General features: G+C 39.6%; 2 protein-coding genes across 4 annotated transcripts; one reads left to right on the plus strand and one right to left on the minus strand.

The window, feature by feature from the left end:
* Positions 1-6,377: 6,377 nt before the first annotated feature.
* LOC114353004 (serine hydrolase-like protein) lies at positions 6,378-19,938 on the minus strand. 3 transcript variants are annotated; one of them, XM_028304793.1, is made up of 8 exons: positions 19,765-19,938; positions 18,689-18,820; positions 17,853-17,990; positions 9,434-9,565; positions 8,927-9,064; positions 8,342-8,541; positions 7,410-7,507; positions 6,378-6,969 (listed from the first exon to the last, which is right to left on the minus strand). In XM_028304793.1, the coding sequence occupies exons 1-8, from the start codon at positions 19,820-19,822 to the stop codon at positions 6,675-6,677; spliced, it is 1,191 nt and encodes a 396-aa protein (XP_028160594.1). In that variant the 5' UTR covers positions 19,823-19,938; the 3' UTR covers positions 6,378-6,674. The 3 variants fall into 3 exon arrangements, with proteins under 3 accessions (XP_028160594.1, XP_028160597.1, XP_028160596.1); XM_028304795.1 differs by lacking the exon at positions 18,689-18,820 and having other exon boundaries at positions 6,675-6,969; positions 19,765-19,937; XM_028304796.1 differs by lacking the exons at positions 17,853-17,990; positions 18,689-18,820; positions 19,765-19,938 and adding an exon at positions 10,160-10,453 and having other exon boundaries at positions 6,573-6,969.
* LOC114353008 (serine hydrolase-like protein) lies at positions 10,712-15,068 on the plus strand. Its single transcript, XM_028304799.1, has 5 exons — positions 10,712-10,998; positions 11,437-11,598; positions 12,978-13,085; positions 13,558-13,837; positions 14,120-15,068. The coding sequence occupies exons 1-5, from the start codon at positions 10,938-10,940 to the stop codon at positions 14,424-14,426; spliced, it is 918 nt and encodes a 305-aa protein (XP_028160600.1). The 5' UTR covers positions 10,712-10,937; the 3' UTR covers positions 14,427-15,068.
* Positions 19,939-20,086: the final 148 nt, after the last annotated feature.

The following is a 20,086-nucleotide window of genomic DNA, read 5'->3' on the forward strand; positions in this document are numbered from 1 at the left end:
TAATAAATATTTAGTTTTTGTAAATCTAAACAAGTCAGGAAATCAAAGAGGTAAATACTGATATCATTGTGATTTTATAGAATTTATTATTATAAACCACGGTCGTATAATGCTAAAAAATCAGAGGTAACTTTAAGATTTTTATCCATAGAGCAAAATTTATCTAATCGTGTTTTTAAACAGTTATCCCATTAGGTACACATGCGTTCTGTAATACAAACCCATCAAAAACAATACTTGTCAAAAAAACCAAGTCTCGCAACTCAGTTGTTCTACGGTAAAAAGTTGTGAGATCCATGTAATACCAAGTCCAGGCCAGGAAATCTTTAACGTTTTACATAAATATATTGACTTGGCCATCGCATGAAAACACGTGTAAATTAAATTATTTAGTGCGATGGCCAAGTCAATATNCTTAACGTTTAATGATTTTGCCAGCGATATTTGGACATGAAATGTATCGTTTCTTTCGGTTTTCCATTGTTTTAGTTTTAGCAAATTTTACATTCTGCACATTAATTTCTATAGCTTTTTTAGCATTTGCAATATAATTCCTTCTTTGTCTTGTTTATTTTTCAGTTTTATGTTTGTGTCGCCGCCATCTTCGTTCGCAATCTTCATAATCCGCCCAGTGTTTAGTTGGGAATATCGACAAATACGTTGTACTCGTCGATCCGTACGACTTAAATATGACCTCATTGCGATATGACTAGCCAAACATGACGTGTCGGCGTTTCATGATGTGCGATTGTCTTTCAATCTTCGAATCGGTAGGTAACCCCAAAATCCTGGGGGGTAGGGGGTGCCTTAGGACTTATGATCTCGCCCCTGTGGGTCTAGTCAAAATGCCATCGCAAACCAATAGGAAGTTTTCACTAATGTCAGTCGCCGCGTCACCAGTAATTCGATTCGAAATTTCAATCCGGTCTTTCGATTATCGATAGGTAGGGCTTTGCGATTCGGTTTTTTGCCGTTTGACTAAGCCTTTTTTGTTATCGACCTCTTTTGCGATTTGTTTATTTGTTTGCGACTGGTTTGCGATGGGTTTGCGATTTTAAAGTGCGTTTTGACTAGACCCACTGGTGCCAACCCTTGCTACGCCGCCACTGGTAGGTATTTCCTAATCCATTTTTCATTAATTATTGTTTGTTTCTAATTTCCAGATTCACTTTCGACCAGCGCATGAAGGAAGTAACTGTCCTGCCTTTCTCTGCGGAGCTTCTAAAGAAGATCTATACCTCCTCCACTACTGTTACTTTTGCTGTAATAGCTAAAGGCGAGATCGAAAAGAGATTCTATAACAACTGCGAGTTCGTATGGGATCTGAAAGCTTGGCCGAACAATAATTACCGCTTCAAAATGGTGGAGGGAACACATAACGTCCATATTTATAATCCGGAGACCATGGCGGAGGACATCGGGAAGTTTCTACTTGAACATTTTAAGGCTAAACTGTAAGAACTAGGTTTTGAAGAGAAAATTCACTATTTGTTTATCATTGTTCGTCAGTTTTGTAGCCTCGTTTCAACCAAATAACGTCCACTGCTGGACAAAGGCCTTCCCCAAGAATTTTCTAAACGACCGGTCCTGCGCCGCCTGCATCAAGGTACCTCCCGCGACCTTTACCAGATCATCAGTCCATCTATTAGTGAAGGTTCATCCTACCTATTACATTTAGCTATTAAATTATAAATTAATACGAAATGAGCAATTTAAAAAAATCTAATAATAGTTTAATACGAGTGTACTTACCTACTTAAGATTTAAAATAATTTCCAACACTTGTAAATGGATAAATAAATGAATATAACAAAAGAAAGCTTTTTGTTTGTGTGCATTAGGTACAGTCAGCGTCAAATATTTCATGACACCTAAAGTGACCTAGATAACAACCTTCTAATTGTAACAAAGACGTGTTGCGAACTTCTTGGCCGAAAATGTCTTTAAATTGTAATCTGCTTGTTTTGTTATTCTTTAGCATCGATGTATGCATACATTTCTTGTATTATGTATAATGTATATAGCTACCTACTCTGTTGAAATACCTCCTAGGTCACTAAGTCTTAAGCCCATGTGTATGTAATTTATGAGGTCAGGAAAACCATCCATTCCATCAAATTGAAAGCGGTAGGTTTTGATGACATTGGCCGGACCATGATTCTCATGATGCTCCTCGAATTCCTCCTTCCTTTTATAACCCACATCATAAACTTCTCCTTGTCCTCTGGCTCATTTCCTCGCATCTGGTGCAAAGCCTTTGTAACTCCTCTCCCAAAAATACCCAATCCTGCCACCTTAAATAACTTCAGGCCTATTTCCATACTACCTTTCTTGTCAAAAATCCTTGAGGCGGTTGTCCACTCCCAACTGTCAAAATTCATCTTCACAAACAACCTCCTCAGTCCTTTCCAATCTGGTTTCCGGCCCGGCCACAGCACCAGCACCGCATTACTCAAGGTGACGGAAGACATTAGGATGGGAATGGAACTTGGCCAACTAACACTTCTTGTACTCATCGACTTCTCTAATGCCTTCAACACAGTTGACCATGAAGTCCTCCTTTCCATGTTATCCCGCTACAATATGTCACCTGTCGTTATGAATTGGTTCGCTTCCTACCTCTGCGGTCGCCAACAGGCCGTACGTTTAGATAAAATTATTTCCCACTGGCGCGACCTCGTGACTGGTGTTCCGCAGGGTGGTATACTTTCTCCTCTTCTTTTCTCCATTTTTATCAATTCTATTACCTTCGGTATTGGTTCATCTCACCATCTGTATGCCGACGACCTCCAACTGTACCGGCACTGTCGCTTCGATGAAATTGACCAGGCTGTCCAACGCATAAATGATGACCTTGAGCATATCAGGGTATGGTCATATCGTTACGGCGTCGCTGTTAACCCTAACAAATGCCAGGCGATAATTATCGGTAGCCAACGTCAACTGTGCCGTTTAAATCTGGATGGTGTCGCTTCTGTCGCCTATAACGGTGTCGATATACCATACTGTACCAGTGTTAAAAATTTGGGTCTATATCTCGATTCTACTCTAAGCTGGACGACACATGTTTCCGAGGTTAGTCGAAGGGTCACCGCCACGCTGCGCTCTCTTTGGAGATTGAAGTATTTTCTCCCTGTTAAAACCAAGATTTCGCTTGTCCACGCTCTTATTCTTCCGGTCATCGATTATGCTGATGTGTGTTATCCGGACCTTAATCAAGTTCTCCTCAACAAACTGGACCGCCTTCTGAACAATTGCATCCGGTTCATATTTTGTCTTCGCAAATATGACCATGTCTCTTCCCACCGGTCTGAGCTCCATTGGCTACCTGTCCCTGCACGGCGCAATGTTAGAATCCTTACCACCCTTTTTACCATCTTAAATGACCCTAACTCCCCTTCCTATTTGAAAACACAGTTTAAACTTCTGAGTTCGACGCACGCACGTCAACTTCGTTCGTCCAACACGCTCCTTCTCTCCACTCCTTCCCACCGCACTGGTTTCCTCTCTAATTCATTTCTCCTCAATTCCATTCGCCTTTGGAACGCTCTTCCCGAGAACATCAGGCAGGCTCCTAGTAAGTTTGTTTTCAAACACTCTGTGCGCAAACATTTTCTTGAACGCATCATGTCGTCTTGATCTCCCTTATTCTTTCCTTTTCTCCCTTATCCTCTCCTATCCTCCCTTACCTCTCGTCATCCATTTTATATAAATTATATGTATGTACCTATTTATGTATATATTTTGTATAAATATATATTATAATATTTTATGTATTATATTGTGTACATTTTTGTAGCTTTTTAGCACCGCCTACTAAATATCTCTGTTTTGCTCAAGGTCAGCTGGTAGAGAATGACGTATGGCATTAAGCTCGCCTTTTTGTACGGAACGTTGTTGTGTGTGCAATAAAGTCTTTAAATAAATAAAATAAATAATTTCTACCATTACTATTGTCACTTAGTACGCAATAAAGATTTGAATTTGAATTTGAACTTTGGGTGTACCGAACTACGAATATTTGACGCAGACACTGTAGGTACTTACTCGTACGTAAGTATCCAGTAACTCTTCAAGCCTATTACGGAGTTGTGGAATATTTTGTATCCGACAAGCCTAAATACCTAGTAGCTCGAGTTAGTCTCTTTCGGAGGGTTCGACTCCCACATTAGACTCGCATAGTTACAGGATGGCCAGGGAGTTGTATCCAAATCATCCTAAAAGATAAAAAGACTTACTTAATTTCACCATCATCATTTCAGCACCTTAATCAGGTCGCCAGTCCACCTTGTGGGTGGACGTCCCACGCTGCGTTTACTGTTAAGTACGTGGCCTACACTCCAATACCTTGCTGCCCAATCGGCCGTAATTGTGGTGCACTATGTGCGATGCCTCTTCAGCTTGCTAATCCGACGGTCAGTGACTTTAGTTCGTTTACGGACCTCCTTATTTCTTATTCGATCTTGTAAAGAAACACCGAGCATAACCATTTCAATAGCATGCTGTGCAACTGTGAGCTTCTATGAGGCCTATGGTGAAAGGCCACGTTTTGGAGCCCTGTCATCACTGGTAAGACACACTGATTAAAAAAACTTTCGTCTTGAAATGAAATGAAATGAAATGAAAATACTTTTATTAAATAAACACTTTACAATTACAAGATATGTGCCGCTCCCGTATAAAAGGTTAACCTGTGTAACGAGAGTCAGGCTCCTCCTCAAAAAAAACATAAGACTAAAATTTAGTGTTTAGATTAAATTTTATCTTTTAATTTAAAAAATAATTTAAATAGAAAAACAAAACAAAAATATGTGTGTGATAGTGTGAGTGTGATTTTGTGTGTAACTGAATAAGTGTGCTAAGAGAAACTAGTAATTGTCTGGATTAACTTTTCTAAAGTGTCGTACGTATAATTATTGTTCCATCCATTTTATAATAAGTTTTTTAAACGTTACCGAAACAAGTTGTGTGATGTCTTTACTTGTTGCAAGTATTTTGTTGTACAGTCTAGGGGCCATGTGTGAAAAATGCCGTTTCATGAGTGCTGAGTGTGTTATGGGAATAGTGAACCTAGGCACTCTCCTTTTGTCTAATGTAGTATGTGGGACTATTTTGTTGTGGAATCTACATAAGGTTAATAGTATGTATAATTTACGGACTGGGAGAACCCTAGCTTGCTGATACAGATGCTCTGTTGGGAACCGATAAGGAAGACCTAGTGCAACTTTGAGAACGGCTCTTTGAGCTCTTTCCAGCAGAATCATATGAGTCTTCGCCGCGTTACCCCAAACACATAGACAGTAAGTAAGGATGCATTGACAAAGAGCTTTGTAAGTTGAGACAAGAAGATCGTGATCTGCTGCAATACGAACTGTCTGAATGCAAATATGAGTTTGCGCGCCTTAGCGGAGACTACATTTAGATGTTGCTTCCATTGGAGGTTGTCATCGACAGCCTTGTCTTGAGGCATTGAATTTGATCATAAAAAAACAATTTCCTGCCGTATGCATTACATTAAAATTTTCATAAATGTAGCTTTAGACAGTAGAGAGTATAGCAGATATTTATCTATACTAATATTATAAAGCTGAAGAGTATCTTTGTTTGTTTGTTTACTTGTACGCGCTTATCTCTGGAACTACTCTCTCCGGTCCGATTTGAAAAATTCTTTCAGTGTTAGATACCCCATTCATCGAGGAAGGCTTTAAGCTATGCAACATCACGCTACGATCAATAGAAGCAGAGTAATGAAAAATGTTGCGAAAACAGGTTTAGTAAAATTCATTCAAATTTTAATTTAGATATTAGGAAAAAACAAATTTTGCTGAGGTAACGTTTCAAAAACTACCCTGGCAATTTTTTAAAAGTCGTTCTATCCCGGAACCAAATACATAAATAGATAGCTTTATTTGTTTTGAATATACTAGCATAAAGTTCATTTTAGTCAGCGAAGTGCAATACACATGATCCTTCGAGCCGGATTTGAAGATGAACCAGCGACCACTTTTAATATCGATTTCAATAAACACTGTCTGAGTTAGGAATTAGACATGGAATTGACACAGTTATATTATTATACAGACTACATATTATACACATTTTTATTCTTCCATTACAACATAGATAAATAAGGAAGGATAGATTGCTAACGTCATTGATTGTTAAAAGCCTCGTGTAAATGTAAAACTTAATAAGTTGTAGTTCAGTTTAGTAATGTTAGATCATCAGACTCTATCATCAGACCCTGGTTTCCACATAAAACTATTATAGATAAGTCAGAACACTAAAAAAAACACGATAAAATATTTTGTCGATTTTTTTTATTTAAAAAAAAACATACGGGTCGAATTGAGAACCTCCTCCTTTTTTGAAGTCGGTTGAAAACAAGTTACATAGTATTTCCAAATATTAATAAAGACCATTGACGATATCACAAAAACCAGTTTTGGTTTTACCGTGCACCGCTAATTCGACATCATCAGACTCAATCACTCAGAGCATAAAGTTAAATATTTTACTGCGCGCGAGTACCGTTTTTTTATTTGGGCATAAGTAATTTTATTTTTTCCGAGCCTAGTAACGCCATCTAGCGATTCTGTTTCGCAAGGCTTGTGCCAAAATGTATGGATTTTTTAAAGCGATCTAATCTTTCTTATTTATTTTCTTGATTACGATTACAATTTTGCCTTCAAATGTTCCAACAAGAATCTGGCTACATCATCAGCTAAGCACTGGGGGTTATAAACATGGACATCATGATGTCCATCTACAATCTTGAAGCTGTAATTTTTGTTCGGCCAAGAGCCAAGATCCCAAGTAAACTCGCAATTTTCGTAGGCCTTCAAGTCAATTTCTGCTTGGGCGAGGATGGCCAAGGTAGGGGTGGTGGTGGTGGTGTAAATCTTCTTCAGGAGTTCTCCAGAGAAAGGGAGGACGGCCACCTCTTTCATGCGTTGGTCGTATGTGAATCTGTAATTGAATTTAAAGGATGAGATGGAGAAATAAATGAACATTTTCAATCAATCTTTAGGGCCACGCTTTCGATCCACAAAACTTCTATCCACACGTAGGATGATTTTAATATGATGATAAAAAAAGCCTGGAGAACCAAAGTGACTGACATAGCACGCAGAATCGCTAAAATCATGTGGCAGTGGGCGGGACACATAGCTCGCAGAGCTGATGGCCGCTGAGGCAGAAAAGTTCTCGAGTGGCGACCACGGGCTGGAAGACGTAGTGTGGGGAGGACTCCTACTAGGTGGACCGACGATCTGGTGAAGGTCGCGGGAGGTTCCTGGATGCAAGCGGCGCAGAACCGGTCTTTGTGGAAAACCTTAGGGCAGGCCTTTGTCCAGGTAATTTAAAATGAAATCCTGAATCCTGAATATGTTTCGATAAATAATAATCACCTGTACAGTCCATCTCCGACCGGCTCCAAACATCTCTCCAGGACTTGCTCCGAAGCTTCCTTCGTCATTTTCCGCGATTTCATCATCAGCTCTTGGGCCTGCAATGGAAAAAGGAATATGAACTTCATCATCATCAAGGGGAATAATCCTACATCTAGTTCCCAAGGATGCAATTCCTGTGTAGCCAGGATCTACAACTTGACTGCCAACAAAAACCCAGTTACATGTAAATGCCAAGTCAAGTTATACCGGGGGAAAGATATAGGACCCGCAAAGAAATTAATCAGAAGAACATAGGAGAGAAAGCCATGGATGCTTCCCTGATGGCAGGTAAGTACACTAAAATCGATATCAGATATCAAACTTCTCCTATTGTCATCAAAGCATACCTTTTCGTAAGTATATTTAGGCGCCGTCTCCGGAAGACCATGGATCTTCTTATACTTGGTCTCCTCATAGGACCCATAGTAGTTGTGGTACCAGGCGCCCATAGCTTCCCTGATGGTGTCCCATGAAACTATACTTCTCCTACCTTCAAAAACCGTACCTTTTCATAACTATATTTAGGGGCCGTCTCCGGAAGACCATGGATTTTCTTATACTTGGTCTCGTCATAGGACCCGTAGTAGTTGTGGTACCAGTCGCCCATAGCTTCCCTAATGGTGTCCCACTAAACTATAAGACTTCTATCTTCAAAGAACCGTACCTTTTCGTAAGTATACTTGGGCGCAGTCTCCGGAAGACCATGGATTTTCTTATACTTGGTCTCGTCATAGGACCCGTAGTAGTTGTGGTAGCAGGCGCGCATCGCTTCTCTGGTGGTGTCCCACGTGTGGTGCAGAGAAGTTTTCTTAGAAGACTCGGTTTATTGGGCCGATACACTCAGAAAATCTGACATATGACTATCTTCTACCTTCATTATTATACCGTACCTTTTCGTAAGTATATTTAGGCGCAGTCTCCGGAAGACCATGGATTTTCTTATACTTGGTCTCCTCATAGGACCCATAGAAGGTGTGGTACCAGGCTCGCATAGCTTCTCTGGTGGTGTCCCACGAGTGGTGCGCGGGCACTGGGTCTAACTCCACCACGCGAGTGATCACGTTGGGATGCACTATGTTGTAGATTTTGCCTGGAATGTAATTTACAGATGTTCAAACTTATGTTCGCGATCACTGACTGACTCACTCATCACGAAATCTCAGAAACTACAAGTGCCAGGAGTCTCAAATTTTGCATGGGGGTTCCTTTTAGAACATAGGCTCACTAAGACCGGATTTTGCAAAATTCAACTCATAAAGGGGTAAAATCCACGCGTATGAAGTCGCGGGCGGCTGCTAGTTACTTATAAATAAGATTTAATATAGACAAGACAGGCTTGTTTAATTAAATCACTAAACAAATTACATTTATAGAAATGCTGTGCTGCATGACCTGGTGCTATATTATGCCCTTACAAGTCACCCACCCTGTAAACTTTTTGTATAAATAAGTCTAAAGATAAAATTAAATATTACCAATAAGAGCGCCCAGCGAATGCCCCATGTAAATAAACTTATCCCAGCCGAACTTCTTCTTAACAACTTCAACAGTGGGCACCAGGTCGAACACTGTGTACCTCACCCCTCGGGGCAGGTGGTCGGAGCGGCCGTTGCCTGAAATAAGCCATTTTAAAAGACCTATCCAACGATACCCCACACGATGGGGTAGAATATGAAAAAAAAATCATCTCAACTTTACATGTAGTACGGGAGCTACGCTGAAAAAAGAAAGACAGTAAACATAGAACAACAGTTACTTCCGTGCCAAAGTGAATTCTAAGGCTGGGTTGCACCATCTTACTTTAACTTTGACAAACGTCAAAAATCTGTCAAACTTCATTCTAAAAACGCCGGTTATTGTTATACATAGTTGTCGCCAAAATAAAAGAAGAAGAAGAAGTATTGTTATAGTTACGGTCAAAGTTAGGTGGTGCAACTCAGCCTAACTCTTCAATAATACGTAAAAAAATGCCGTGTACCTACCTGGTAAATCCACGGCGACATAATAGAAAGACGGCGGGAGCAGCTTGACGAGCGGTCGGAAACCGGTACACACGTCCAGTTTGCCGTGCACCACTAGTACCGGAGGCTGGGATGGACTGCCCCATGTTACACCTGGAATTAGATAGAAAGAAAGAAAGAAGAAATGTTTATTCAGTATCATCGACAATACACTTAACTTACAACAATGCCTACTTAAAAAACATTTAACGAGTAGGTAATTACAATAATACTGAAAAGGTATGTCCACTCAGCATGGAATCATAGCATCTCAGTAGATTAAGCTGGTCTTCCGTGGACGCAATTATAAAGATAATATGTAGATTTACATTTGGGCTTGATCAATATTGCATAATTTGCATAACTTGATTTTTAACTAGTTTAAATTGTGATTAATTACTTAGTAGATCCTCCTCTCTTCTAATTGCAGTGCCCGACAGGGTCCATAATGATCTTGACATGGGGATAGCCAGGTGGATTCGTGGAGAAATGTTCCTTTAATCCCACCTGGGTGGGAAGAGTGTATTTGGGAAAAGGGAAGAGGCGAGATGGCCAGGTGAGATAGGTGGAATAGGGAATTTCTGACTCGATCACGCAGGAAAACTTCAGAATAATTCACAAATATTATTTTTTAAGTCACTTACTTACTAAAAGTTACGCGCAATATTTTACTTCGCGCCGTTAACAAAAACAAATTAATGAACTCACCTCTTATTTTTCCCCAAGGCGCTTCGACACAAAATTCTTTTTCTTCACTCATTTTCGTCGAAAAATACTTTTTCGAACAGAAACGTCTACATTGGCTGTTTGACACTAATTCCTTTACGATAATGCAATTAAAAACGCTCAATATTCTCATTAATTCGAAGAAAATTAATGATTACACGTTTGATACTACACTGTCGGTATAAAACTAGATAATGATAGCATGACGCGATGATTTAGTCATAAAGATAAACGATTTCGTATTCGAATACGCCGGCGCATCTCGGTATCTTTTTAACATTTGGGAGAATAATAGTAATTACATACAACAACCCAATCGTGGTAGCTAGCAAACTCTCCTCGCGATATGGATATCAGAGCCCCGATTAGCCCTAGTACCAGCACGATGTGACATCACGACCGCCAGGTGCGCAGTTAACCGATCACAGATCACAGAGATAACTAATCCACAGGACAGGCAATGCAGGTGGAAGTCAATTTTTTATTTTGTACTCTTGAATTTCTGGCATTAAATTATTTTTAATTTTCAAATAACATAAAGCAATTTCTAGTATTGATTCCTTATCGATAATTCAATTGCAATGTGAATTTGTCTTATCATAGTTTTACGATTCTATACGAGTTTTCGCTAATTGACATCACTAGTTACACTTTTTGACAGTGACAATTTATTGACAATATTGACATGTATTTGTTTTGATTGCTCATGATTGGTCGACGATTTCACTAAATTTGGGCAAAAAATTAGTTTTGAATTAAAATGTATAAGATAAAAGCAACAAATGAATGGTTTATTGATGCGCCATGGGGTAAAATAGCTTGTGAGTACTTTACACAAACCTTTAGGCACTAAAAAAACTTCATGGTAACTTTGTTATATTTAAAGTTGAAGTGGACAAACATTGTTAGTCATTAAACATTGTTGTTAGTTAGTTAAGGCGGAACTTGTTGAATGTACTTTGGACTTCAAATGGTATGGATATAAAAGTAGCGCACTAAATTATAGTATAAATGTTTAAACAGATTTTTGTAGGTTTTAGAAAGAAACTTAAATACCTACTCGAAAATGTCCTATTCCTATTTCCAACAAACTTTTTCAGCTATGTTAATTTCGCCTCCTATGCTATATCTTTGGGTCCTATCTCATTATTACACTATGGTGAAGCCTCTGGTCGCCCCACCGTGAAGTCTTGAGCTACCAAAGTGCTTGAGTGCCCGAAAAAGGCCTACATACTAATAAAGAGTTTTCACTATTTCAGTGATATCATGGGGCGATCCCTCTGGCACTCCGGTTCTCCTGGTCCACGGACGTCAAGACAGCGCTGCCACCTTCATCCCTCTGCTAGAACATCTGCCGGACTCATACTATTACGTTGGCGTGGACCTACCAGGGCATGGGCAGTCAGATCCACTTCCTATAGGTTAGTTAGTTAGTTGCAGAGCAATCAAATGCCGCACTTAGCCTCATGTTTGGGTCGTAGTTCTGCTACACTTTTGCACTCCATGACCACATGCTGTGGTGTTTCTTCTACCTCCATACATCCTCAGCACAGAGGGCTGTCTGACTGCCTATAGGTAAAGACAGGCCCTTCTTTCCCACTGGGCACTCAGGGCCAACTCGGATGGGCAGCGTTCGGGAAGCTTCGCCATATACTCATGTCCGAAATACCGCAGTGTCTCAAGACAAAAGTATTCGAGCAGTGTGTGTTGCCAGTGTTGATATATGGATCCGAAACGTGGTCGCTTACTATTAGAGGTGGGCGCCGATATAAAAATGGCCGGCGGCGGCGCGCCGACTTTTTGACCTCGGCGGCGGCGGCGTCGGCGGCGTGACCTTGTTTGACCTTTGTTCAAGGTCACCCAAAGGGCGATTGAGGGGTCTATGCTCGGAGTTTCCCTGCGTGATCGTATCAGAAATGAGGAGATTCGTAGGAGAACCAAAGTAACCGACATAGCTAGCAGATTTGCTAAAATCAAGTAGCAGTGGGCGGGGCACATAGCTCGTAGAGACGATGTCCGTTGGGGTCTGAAAATCTCGAGTGGCGACCACGGGCTGGAGACGTAGCGTGGGCAGGCCTCCTACTAGGTGGACCGACGATCTGGTAAAGGTCGCGGGAAGAGCCTGGATGCGGGCAGCGCAGGACCGTTCATTGTGGAAAACCTTGGGGGAGGCCTTTGTCCAGCAGTGGACGTCATTTGGCTGAAACAACAACTCAGGGCACGCAAGGAGGCCCCTGTCTGTTCTTATAACAGATCTTTCTCCAGATGAGAAGGGCCTAGCTTAATCCTTATGTGCCCAGGGTAAAGATTAATAAGTTCAGGTACGGATTTCAGAGTCAGCCGTTTGGTGTAGTGGTTCAGAACGTGCTACTATGCCAAGAGGTCCCGGGTTCGATTCCCGGCCAGGCAGAAATTGAAATGATGAATTTTAATTTCTGTGAGGGGTCTGGGTGTTACTATGTTTAATATGTATGTATTTAAATTTTAAAAAAAAGTATAAGTAGTATATCCGTTAAGCTAGCACCCATAACACAAGCATTAAGTTGCTTACTTTGGGGCTAGCTGGCGCTGTGTGAAATTGTGTAAAGATTATTTACTGTAGCCACAATGGACATGCCCACAATTTTACACTAGTGTTGTTACACTTACAAATAAAAATTTCTATGTTTAATCTAAAATTATTAAAAAGTGTAGGTACATTTTATACTTAGCACAGTATTGTATAAATAAATAAATTATTGGGGAATGGTGTCAAATAAGTAATAGTATTATTAACAAACAACAAACAATTTTATTTCAGGTCCAATGTTAACAAGGCTCCACTTTCTTGTTGCGGTTGAGTACGCGTTGAGACATCTCAACTGGGACCAGTTTGTGTTTATTGGACACTCCATGGGTTGCGAACAGGGTGAGTTCCGTATCATCATCATTTCACACTTACCACGGTGAAACGCAACTGCAACGAAACTGCAACTAACTGATGATTATTATAAATGAAACTGAAAGTTTCAAACTGGTTACGCCATGTGTGGTCTTTCAACGGAAAGAAACTTAGATGCAACTCAAAAGTAACTAGCAGTTGCAGTTGAGTTTCACTGTCTGTTCTGGGTCTTAGGGGTTGAATTTTGCAAAATCCCGTCTTAGTGATCACCTACGTTCTAAAAGGAACAGTTATAATTTATTTATTTATACTTTTGCAAATAAAACTGTACAGTGGCGGACTTCATGCCATGTGGCATTCTCTGCCAGTCAATCAGAGAGACTGAGACGGTGCAAAAAATATGTCAGTTTAGATAATAATTATACTTACATAGGATTAGATAAAATAAATAACATATAATCAAGAAGATGCTGCAATAAAATCCTTTACTTAATTCCAGGTTTATTCTGCAACAGAATATATCCCGGAAAGATCACAAAATTCATCTTTCTTGATCCGTTGCCGTCTCTGCAAAGACTTCAAATTCACAACTATGAGGAGTACTACAGATCTTTTTATAAGGAATACTATAGTAAATACAAAAGATACAACCATGATGACCGAGTGTACAGTAAGAGGAAGGTTCTGGAAGCAGTGATGAGGAATAGAGGGTTAAATGAAAATCAAGCGGAGTTGGTTCTGTCCAGAAATCTTCATTGTATCGGAGAAGATTTGTATAAGTAAGTATTTTATGGTTTTATTAAGTTGGTTTCATTTTATTTAAGAAGTAGCTTTGCCCGCGACTTTGTCCGCGTGGAATAATAACTTTGGGTCAGGCATTTTTAATAATTTAGTCTAATTATTTTACAAATAGCTTTTGCCCGCGACTTCGTCCGCGTAGAAGTCGAAAACGTTCTCATAGGATTTTTAAATGGTTTTTAACGTTATTATCGAAACGTATGAATACTTATAAAATATACAAATCTTATTATTTACTTTTTAATGTTATTATTTACTTTCAGATTGGCCTGGGACAAGCGGTTAAAATTTCCAGCACCCCAAAATTACCCTGTCGATTATTACATAGACCTTTTTTCAAAATTCCTTCCCCCCACCCTCATAATTTCAGCTTCAAACAGCCTGCACCTAGATCTTAGGGAACGGAATGAAAAAGCATTGCTTATAGTTAGGGAATTACAAAAAAATACGGATTATTTCTTCGTAGAAACAGTGACTGGAGGCCATGACGTTCATTTGACTGATTCTGAGTCGGTGGCTAGATGTGTTTTAGGTTTTTTGAGTAAAACAATGAAGAAGGCTAAACTTTGATTGACTATAAATACATATTTGTAAAAAAATATTACTATTTATGTTATCTTCTTTCAAAAATGTAATGATTCAAAAAAAAAATTGTGTCCGTTTAAATGAAAATTAAATAATAATTTTGTAGCATCCTAGTTCCTACGAATTTGATTAAATACTCTTTAAAATGTTATTTTATAGGCATTTTAAATTGTTACTCTCTGAAATTATAATGACAATGTACTTACCTGCTTAATGAATTGTAAAGACTGATTTAAAAATAAGTGAATAACATAAAAATATCTTACCTACTAACTACTGACTGACCTATCTGATATCATATTATTGTACTATACTTTAGGTGTATAAAGATTTTAAAGGTTTACGATTTTTATATTATTTAGAATTCAAAATTTTGAAAAAAATTAAAAATATTTATTTTATGGTGATTGTGATATTTTATTTTAATTGGCATATTGAATGTTATCAAAATGTTATGTATACTGAAATAAATTCTATTTACAATTTATGTTTCATTTTAAATAACTTTATGTAAAAAATATTGTTTTTAAATCTTCATAAACTACTTTTCTGTAGAAATGCGTCAAAAATCTATGAAAATTTAGTTCTTGAAAGTATCCGCTAGAGACGCTGTACAATTTGTTATACCTACTACCCATTCGCGCTAAGTTTGCCGGTCCGTGGAATGCGCGTCCCCTCCCCAACCGCGATTAAACGCAATTAGTTAGTGATAAACGCAATTAATGTGTCTTATTTTACGCAAACACACAATTTTTATCAATAATAAATAAAAAATGTTTTAAATATAGTTTGTTAAAGTTATATTATACGCATTTCCCTTCGAGTGACGTCACATCGCCAGCGGAAAACTTAAAGCGAACGGATAGTAGTTACTTACATTTCATGTAATTTTTTATACGCAGTCGCTAGCGATGACGTATGATGTAAGTAAAATCATAATAAGCACACAAGAAAATTGCCATTGTCACTGGTAGGCAACTAAGGCGGGGTATAGTTCCAAAATACTGGACTGTCCTGTCGATGACATTGACAGTGGGGCGCCACCGTCAATACCGGATCGCTGGTTCAGATTTTTGCCATGTTGGAAACCATATAGTTGAACGATGGTAGCGCCCCCCTGTCATTGAGTTTGGTGGGACAGTTCAGCGTGGGTCATCTATAAGGTGTTTTTGTATGGAGTTTGACAGATTTTTGACATTTGTTAAAGTAAGATGGTGCAACGCCTTACAGTTTGGCCTTCTTATTGACCAACAGATCTTTTTTCAAAAAGTCCGCAATAAATGGCGCCAAAAGTTCCGGATTTGTGACATGAACGTCGTGGTGACCTTCTATGGTATGGTAAAAATTACGTTCTCTCTTTAGAACATGGCTTAACTGCTCTATAAATTCCTTCTCATGGGTTTGAAACCTTTGTCTGGAGGCCACAATGCTCAGTATGGGCGGTTGCTTTGATAATACGTCGATTAGCATGTTCAACCGTAACGGCAGACCGCCTAGTTTCTTCATTATAGGCTGCGTTGTGAACCTGGAAGTTTAATTTTTACTTCGTTAAATGAAGGCAGGCTTTCCCCCTCGGTGAATCGACGACCTAGTGAAGGTCGCGGATAGCGCAGGACTGATAGTTGTGGAAATTGGGGGATAAATTTTCTAGCAGTGAAACAAAAATGCGTTAGGCCGAGTTAGTTGTGATCAAATCTCATTTGTCAAATAAAATGGTGGCTTCACATATTATAGGCCCCAATGTTGATCTCAACGCCATATACCTACCAATGTGAAAATAGTATTGGCACCAAAGTTGGACCACAGTTGGACCAACACTGAACCGTCCCAGCATACAAGTTACTCTATGGTCCCAGCTATGGACATTGTAAGGAGGGCGCTACTATCAATACTGAGTTATTAGATCCGATGTTTGCCACTTCTTTCAGGATCGTTTTCACAATATTTTTTTTACCTAACGGCACTATTCCCACCTCTCGTTCCCACCACTGCAACTCTTGTGTTGCCAGAATCTACAGCTTGCCGCCATAACCCAACCAGTGAAAGCCAAGTTTGTCCCGGGGAAAGTTAAACTGTCATTGGACCCGCAACGAAATTAAATCAGTAGAACATAGGAGGAGTTCGAAGTTAAGGTTCGAATTCCGTTCAGTGCAAAGCGGATAATGTTTTTTTTACCTGTAAAGACCTCCTGTAAGTGGCTCTAAAGACCTGGAGAGAACGATTTCAGCCTGCCTTCTGGTCAACTGTCGGTTCTTCATAATGACTGAAACAGCTTTGTCATATGGATACAAACTGCGTGGATTTTTATTGCTGAAAGAAAGATTTATGGTCATTTACCTACAAAAACTCTGCAGTCTTTTGCCGGCTTTCCCCGTATTTTTATAAATTATTTTATTCTAAATTATTACTTTCTTCTATTAATATTTAAAGTTAGGTAGTTTTACTTTAAATGTACAAGGTACCTACATACAGTAGTAGTTAAAAGCGAAAAAAGGTCTTTTGAAATACAACTGTCACGTTTTGCTAAAGCTCATAGCAGACTTATCAACTCGGAAAGGGATCAACACCACGGTATCGTCTTTCGCGAGCTGTCATCGCTTTTCGCGCGCTGCGAGAAGTTTACGTTACGGTGCGGATAAGTGTTCGTTGCAGAATGGAGTTTCATACAAATAATACTATTATATTTCTGGATTGATTGGTATGCTACGTCCTTAATTATCTAGGGGGACAGAAAGTTTTACTTACGTAATAACCTGGTCGTAATAATTATAGTAAGAACGCCGATAATGCTCTTGTATGTTGTGCGTTACATTGTAATAGACGGCCAGAGCCAGAAGAGGATCCAAAAGCACTATTCTAGTTATTTTACCAGGGTACAGGCGATTGTAGAGGACACCTGAAAAGAACTTTTTTTTTTACATCCATATTATGCTCTTCTGATTAATTTCGTTGCGGGTCCAAAGACAGTTTAACTTTCCCCCGGGACAGACTTAAGCTCGACCTTCACTGGTTGGGTTTTTAATGGCGGTTAAGCTGTAGATCCTGGCTATACAGGAGTTGCGGCAGCGGTGGGAATAGTTGGAGCGAATTGAATTACTTACATGCAAAAATTCCAGAACGGAATGTTTGTAAATTTGCCAATAGTTAATTACTATCCGTTCGCGCTAAGTAGACACTAAGTTTGCCGCTGGCGTTAAAAGACGTCATTCGAAGGGGAGCGTAAATAACAAATTACTACTTAAAATATTTTTTATTTATTATTATTGATAAAAAATGTTTTTTGGGTAAAATAAGACACATTAATTGCGTTTAATCGCGGTTGGGGGACGGGACGCGCATTCCACGGACCGGCAAACTTAGCGCGAACGGGTTGTTTAATACTTTACTGGTTATGCCAATGACAGTACGTACCAGCCATGCCTCCTATGGAATGCCCCATAAACAGGAAGGAGTCCCATGCCATATAATTGACCACGGCTCTCACAGATTCTATGGTAATAGTCTGAGTCGGTGATGGGCCCATGGGAAGGTGACACGACTTGCCATGCCCTGGAAACAACAAAATTAACAGCATTGTTGTTATAGCAACAGACTTAAGGACGTAGCACACTTATCAACCCTGAAAGGGATCGTAACCATATCAACTCGAGGCGGTCAGTATTTTTTGTATGAAACTCCATACTGCAACGCACCCGTAACGTAAACGCCACGCCTAGCGCCTCGCCTCGCGGTTACAGCACGCGAAAGACGATACGGTGTTGATCCCTTTTCGAGTTGATAATTATTAAGTCTTTTAGACTGAGTTTATTTTTTATTTATATTTTATTAGTTTTAACAATGTTTCAACGTGGTTTCAACAGCATTTAATTGTACATACATGTGCAGGAAGATTTCAGAACTTGAACATACTCGTAAGACAATTACAGAAACACATTCTACTAAGTACTAAAACATTTTTAAATAGTTAAACAACTTACTTTATTTTATTTTTATTAGTCACGGTTCTCACTTTTATCTTCTGAAATTGAGTAATAGCGTCCTCTGAAATTTGCCCCCCCTAGGCCGCGGCCTATACGCTTATTGACAAATCAAGAACTGGATTAAGGGGGGGCCGTTATCATCTGGAGAAAGGTCTTTTTAGTATGCTCGAGCAGACGGCGGATCTCGGTCGCGGGGCCCTTCGCACGTGCCCAAAGTGCCCAGTGGGAAAGGGGCCTGACTAGACCAAAAAGTAAATAGATTCTGACCTGGAACATCAAAGGCGACGTAATAATAACTGTCAGGCAGTTCTTCCATCAGAGGAATGAATGTGGCTGCGGTGTCCATGTACCCGTGGACCATCAGCACCGGAGGATGGTTGGGGTCTCCCCAGGATACCACTGGAACCAAACAGGGACGTAGTCAGGTACATTTATCTATCTATCTATAATCTATCTATAGCAGCCTTTAGGGCAGTGGTTCTTAACCGGTGGTCCGCGGACCACTGGTGGTCCCTGGAGGCATTCCAAGTGGTCCACGAAGACATCGCAATAAACAAGTGACGTGACGTGATGAGTCGAGTCAACACAACGCAAACGGCGCACAATGGGCGATAAATCGACCTCCCCTTTCATATTTTTTGGATTTTGAATAAAAATAAGTAGCCCCTGACAAGACAGAAATTTGGTAAAATGGTTCCTCGTGACTTAAAGGTTAAGAACGACTGCTTTAGGGGATTCGCCTTCGAACATAGGCCTCCTCTTCTACCCTCCACCGACTTCTGTCCCTGGCCAAACGCATCCAGTTCACTCCAGAAAGACCCTGGAGTGGAGACCCTGCAACAACACCCGCGGCAGGGGAAGACCGCCATAACGGTGGACAGACGACATCCGGCAGCTGGCTGGAGGTACATTTATAGCCAGCTCTATTATAAGAAGGGCAAGTAGCAAAAAACAGGTGAAAGCTCGCCGAGGCGAGGGTTTTTTACAAACTTGTAGAGAAAAAGGGTTTTGATAGACGGGCTACACATTGATCATAGGTTGTCTGGTAGAGATCGTGTTATAGCGATATCTAAATTTGTACTATCTCTAAGTATGTATTTCTTTTTTTGTTCTTGTTCTGTGTGTGTGCTTACTCTATTTACCTATCATAATGATCAGTTTAAAAAACTATAAGTAGTCCGGAAAAGTCTTACTTAATTTTTCCTATGTTTTTTGAAGTTGTTTTTACGTTCCATTGTCATCGCTATCGCACACGCAGGATGACCGCGTTGGCACGGACTACGTTGGTTTGGAACTTGTACTTAGAAAATAATAATGATACTTACTTAGATTAAGGAACTCACCTGCCAATTTTCCAAAAACTGTATCCACGAACCATTCTTTCACTTCTTTTCCGGACATTTTGGAAATTATTTCCTTTTAGAATCACGTGTAAAATTAAATACTATTAAAATACCATTATTATACAAAAATATTGGCAATACTTGGTTGACTGTCACAAAAGAACACCCACAATGAACAGCATTCGCTAGAATCGTGATGACAAAGACTTTACGGTTTACGATAATTACATATTTAGTTATGCACTCAAGTAGGTAGGTATTTTTAGTATGAAGTACACAGAGTATCACATAGAACTAGAAAATAATCAGCTAATGAAGAAAA

Source organism: Ostrinia furnacalis, unplaced genomic scaffold, assembly GCF_004193835.3.
Source record: "Ostrinia furnacalis isolate ACB-3 unplaced genomic scaffold, ASM419383v2 OfSCF1534, whole genome shotgun sequence".
NCBI classification, from domain to species: Eukaryota; Metazoa; Arthropoda; class Insecta; order Lepidoptera; family Crambidae; genus Ostrinia; species Ostrinia furnacalis.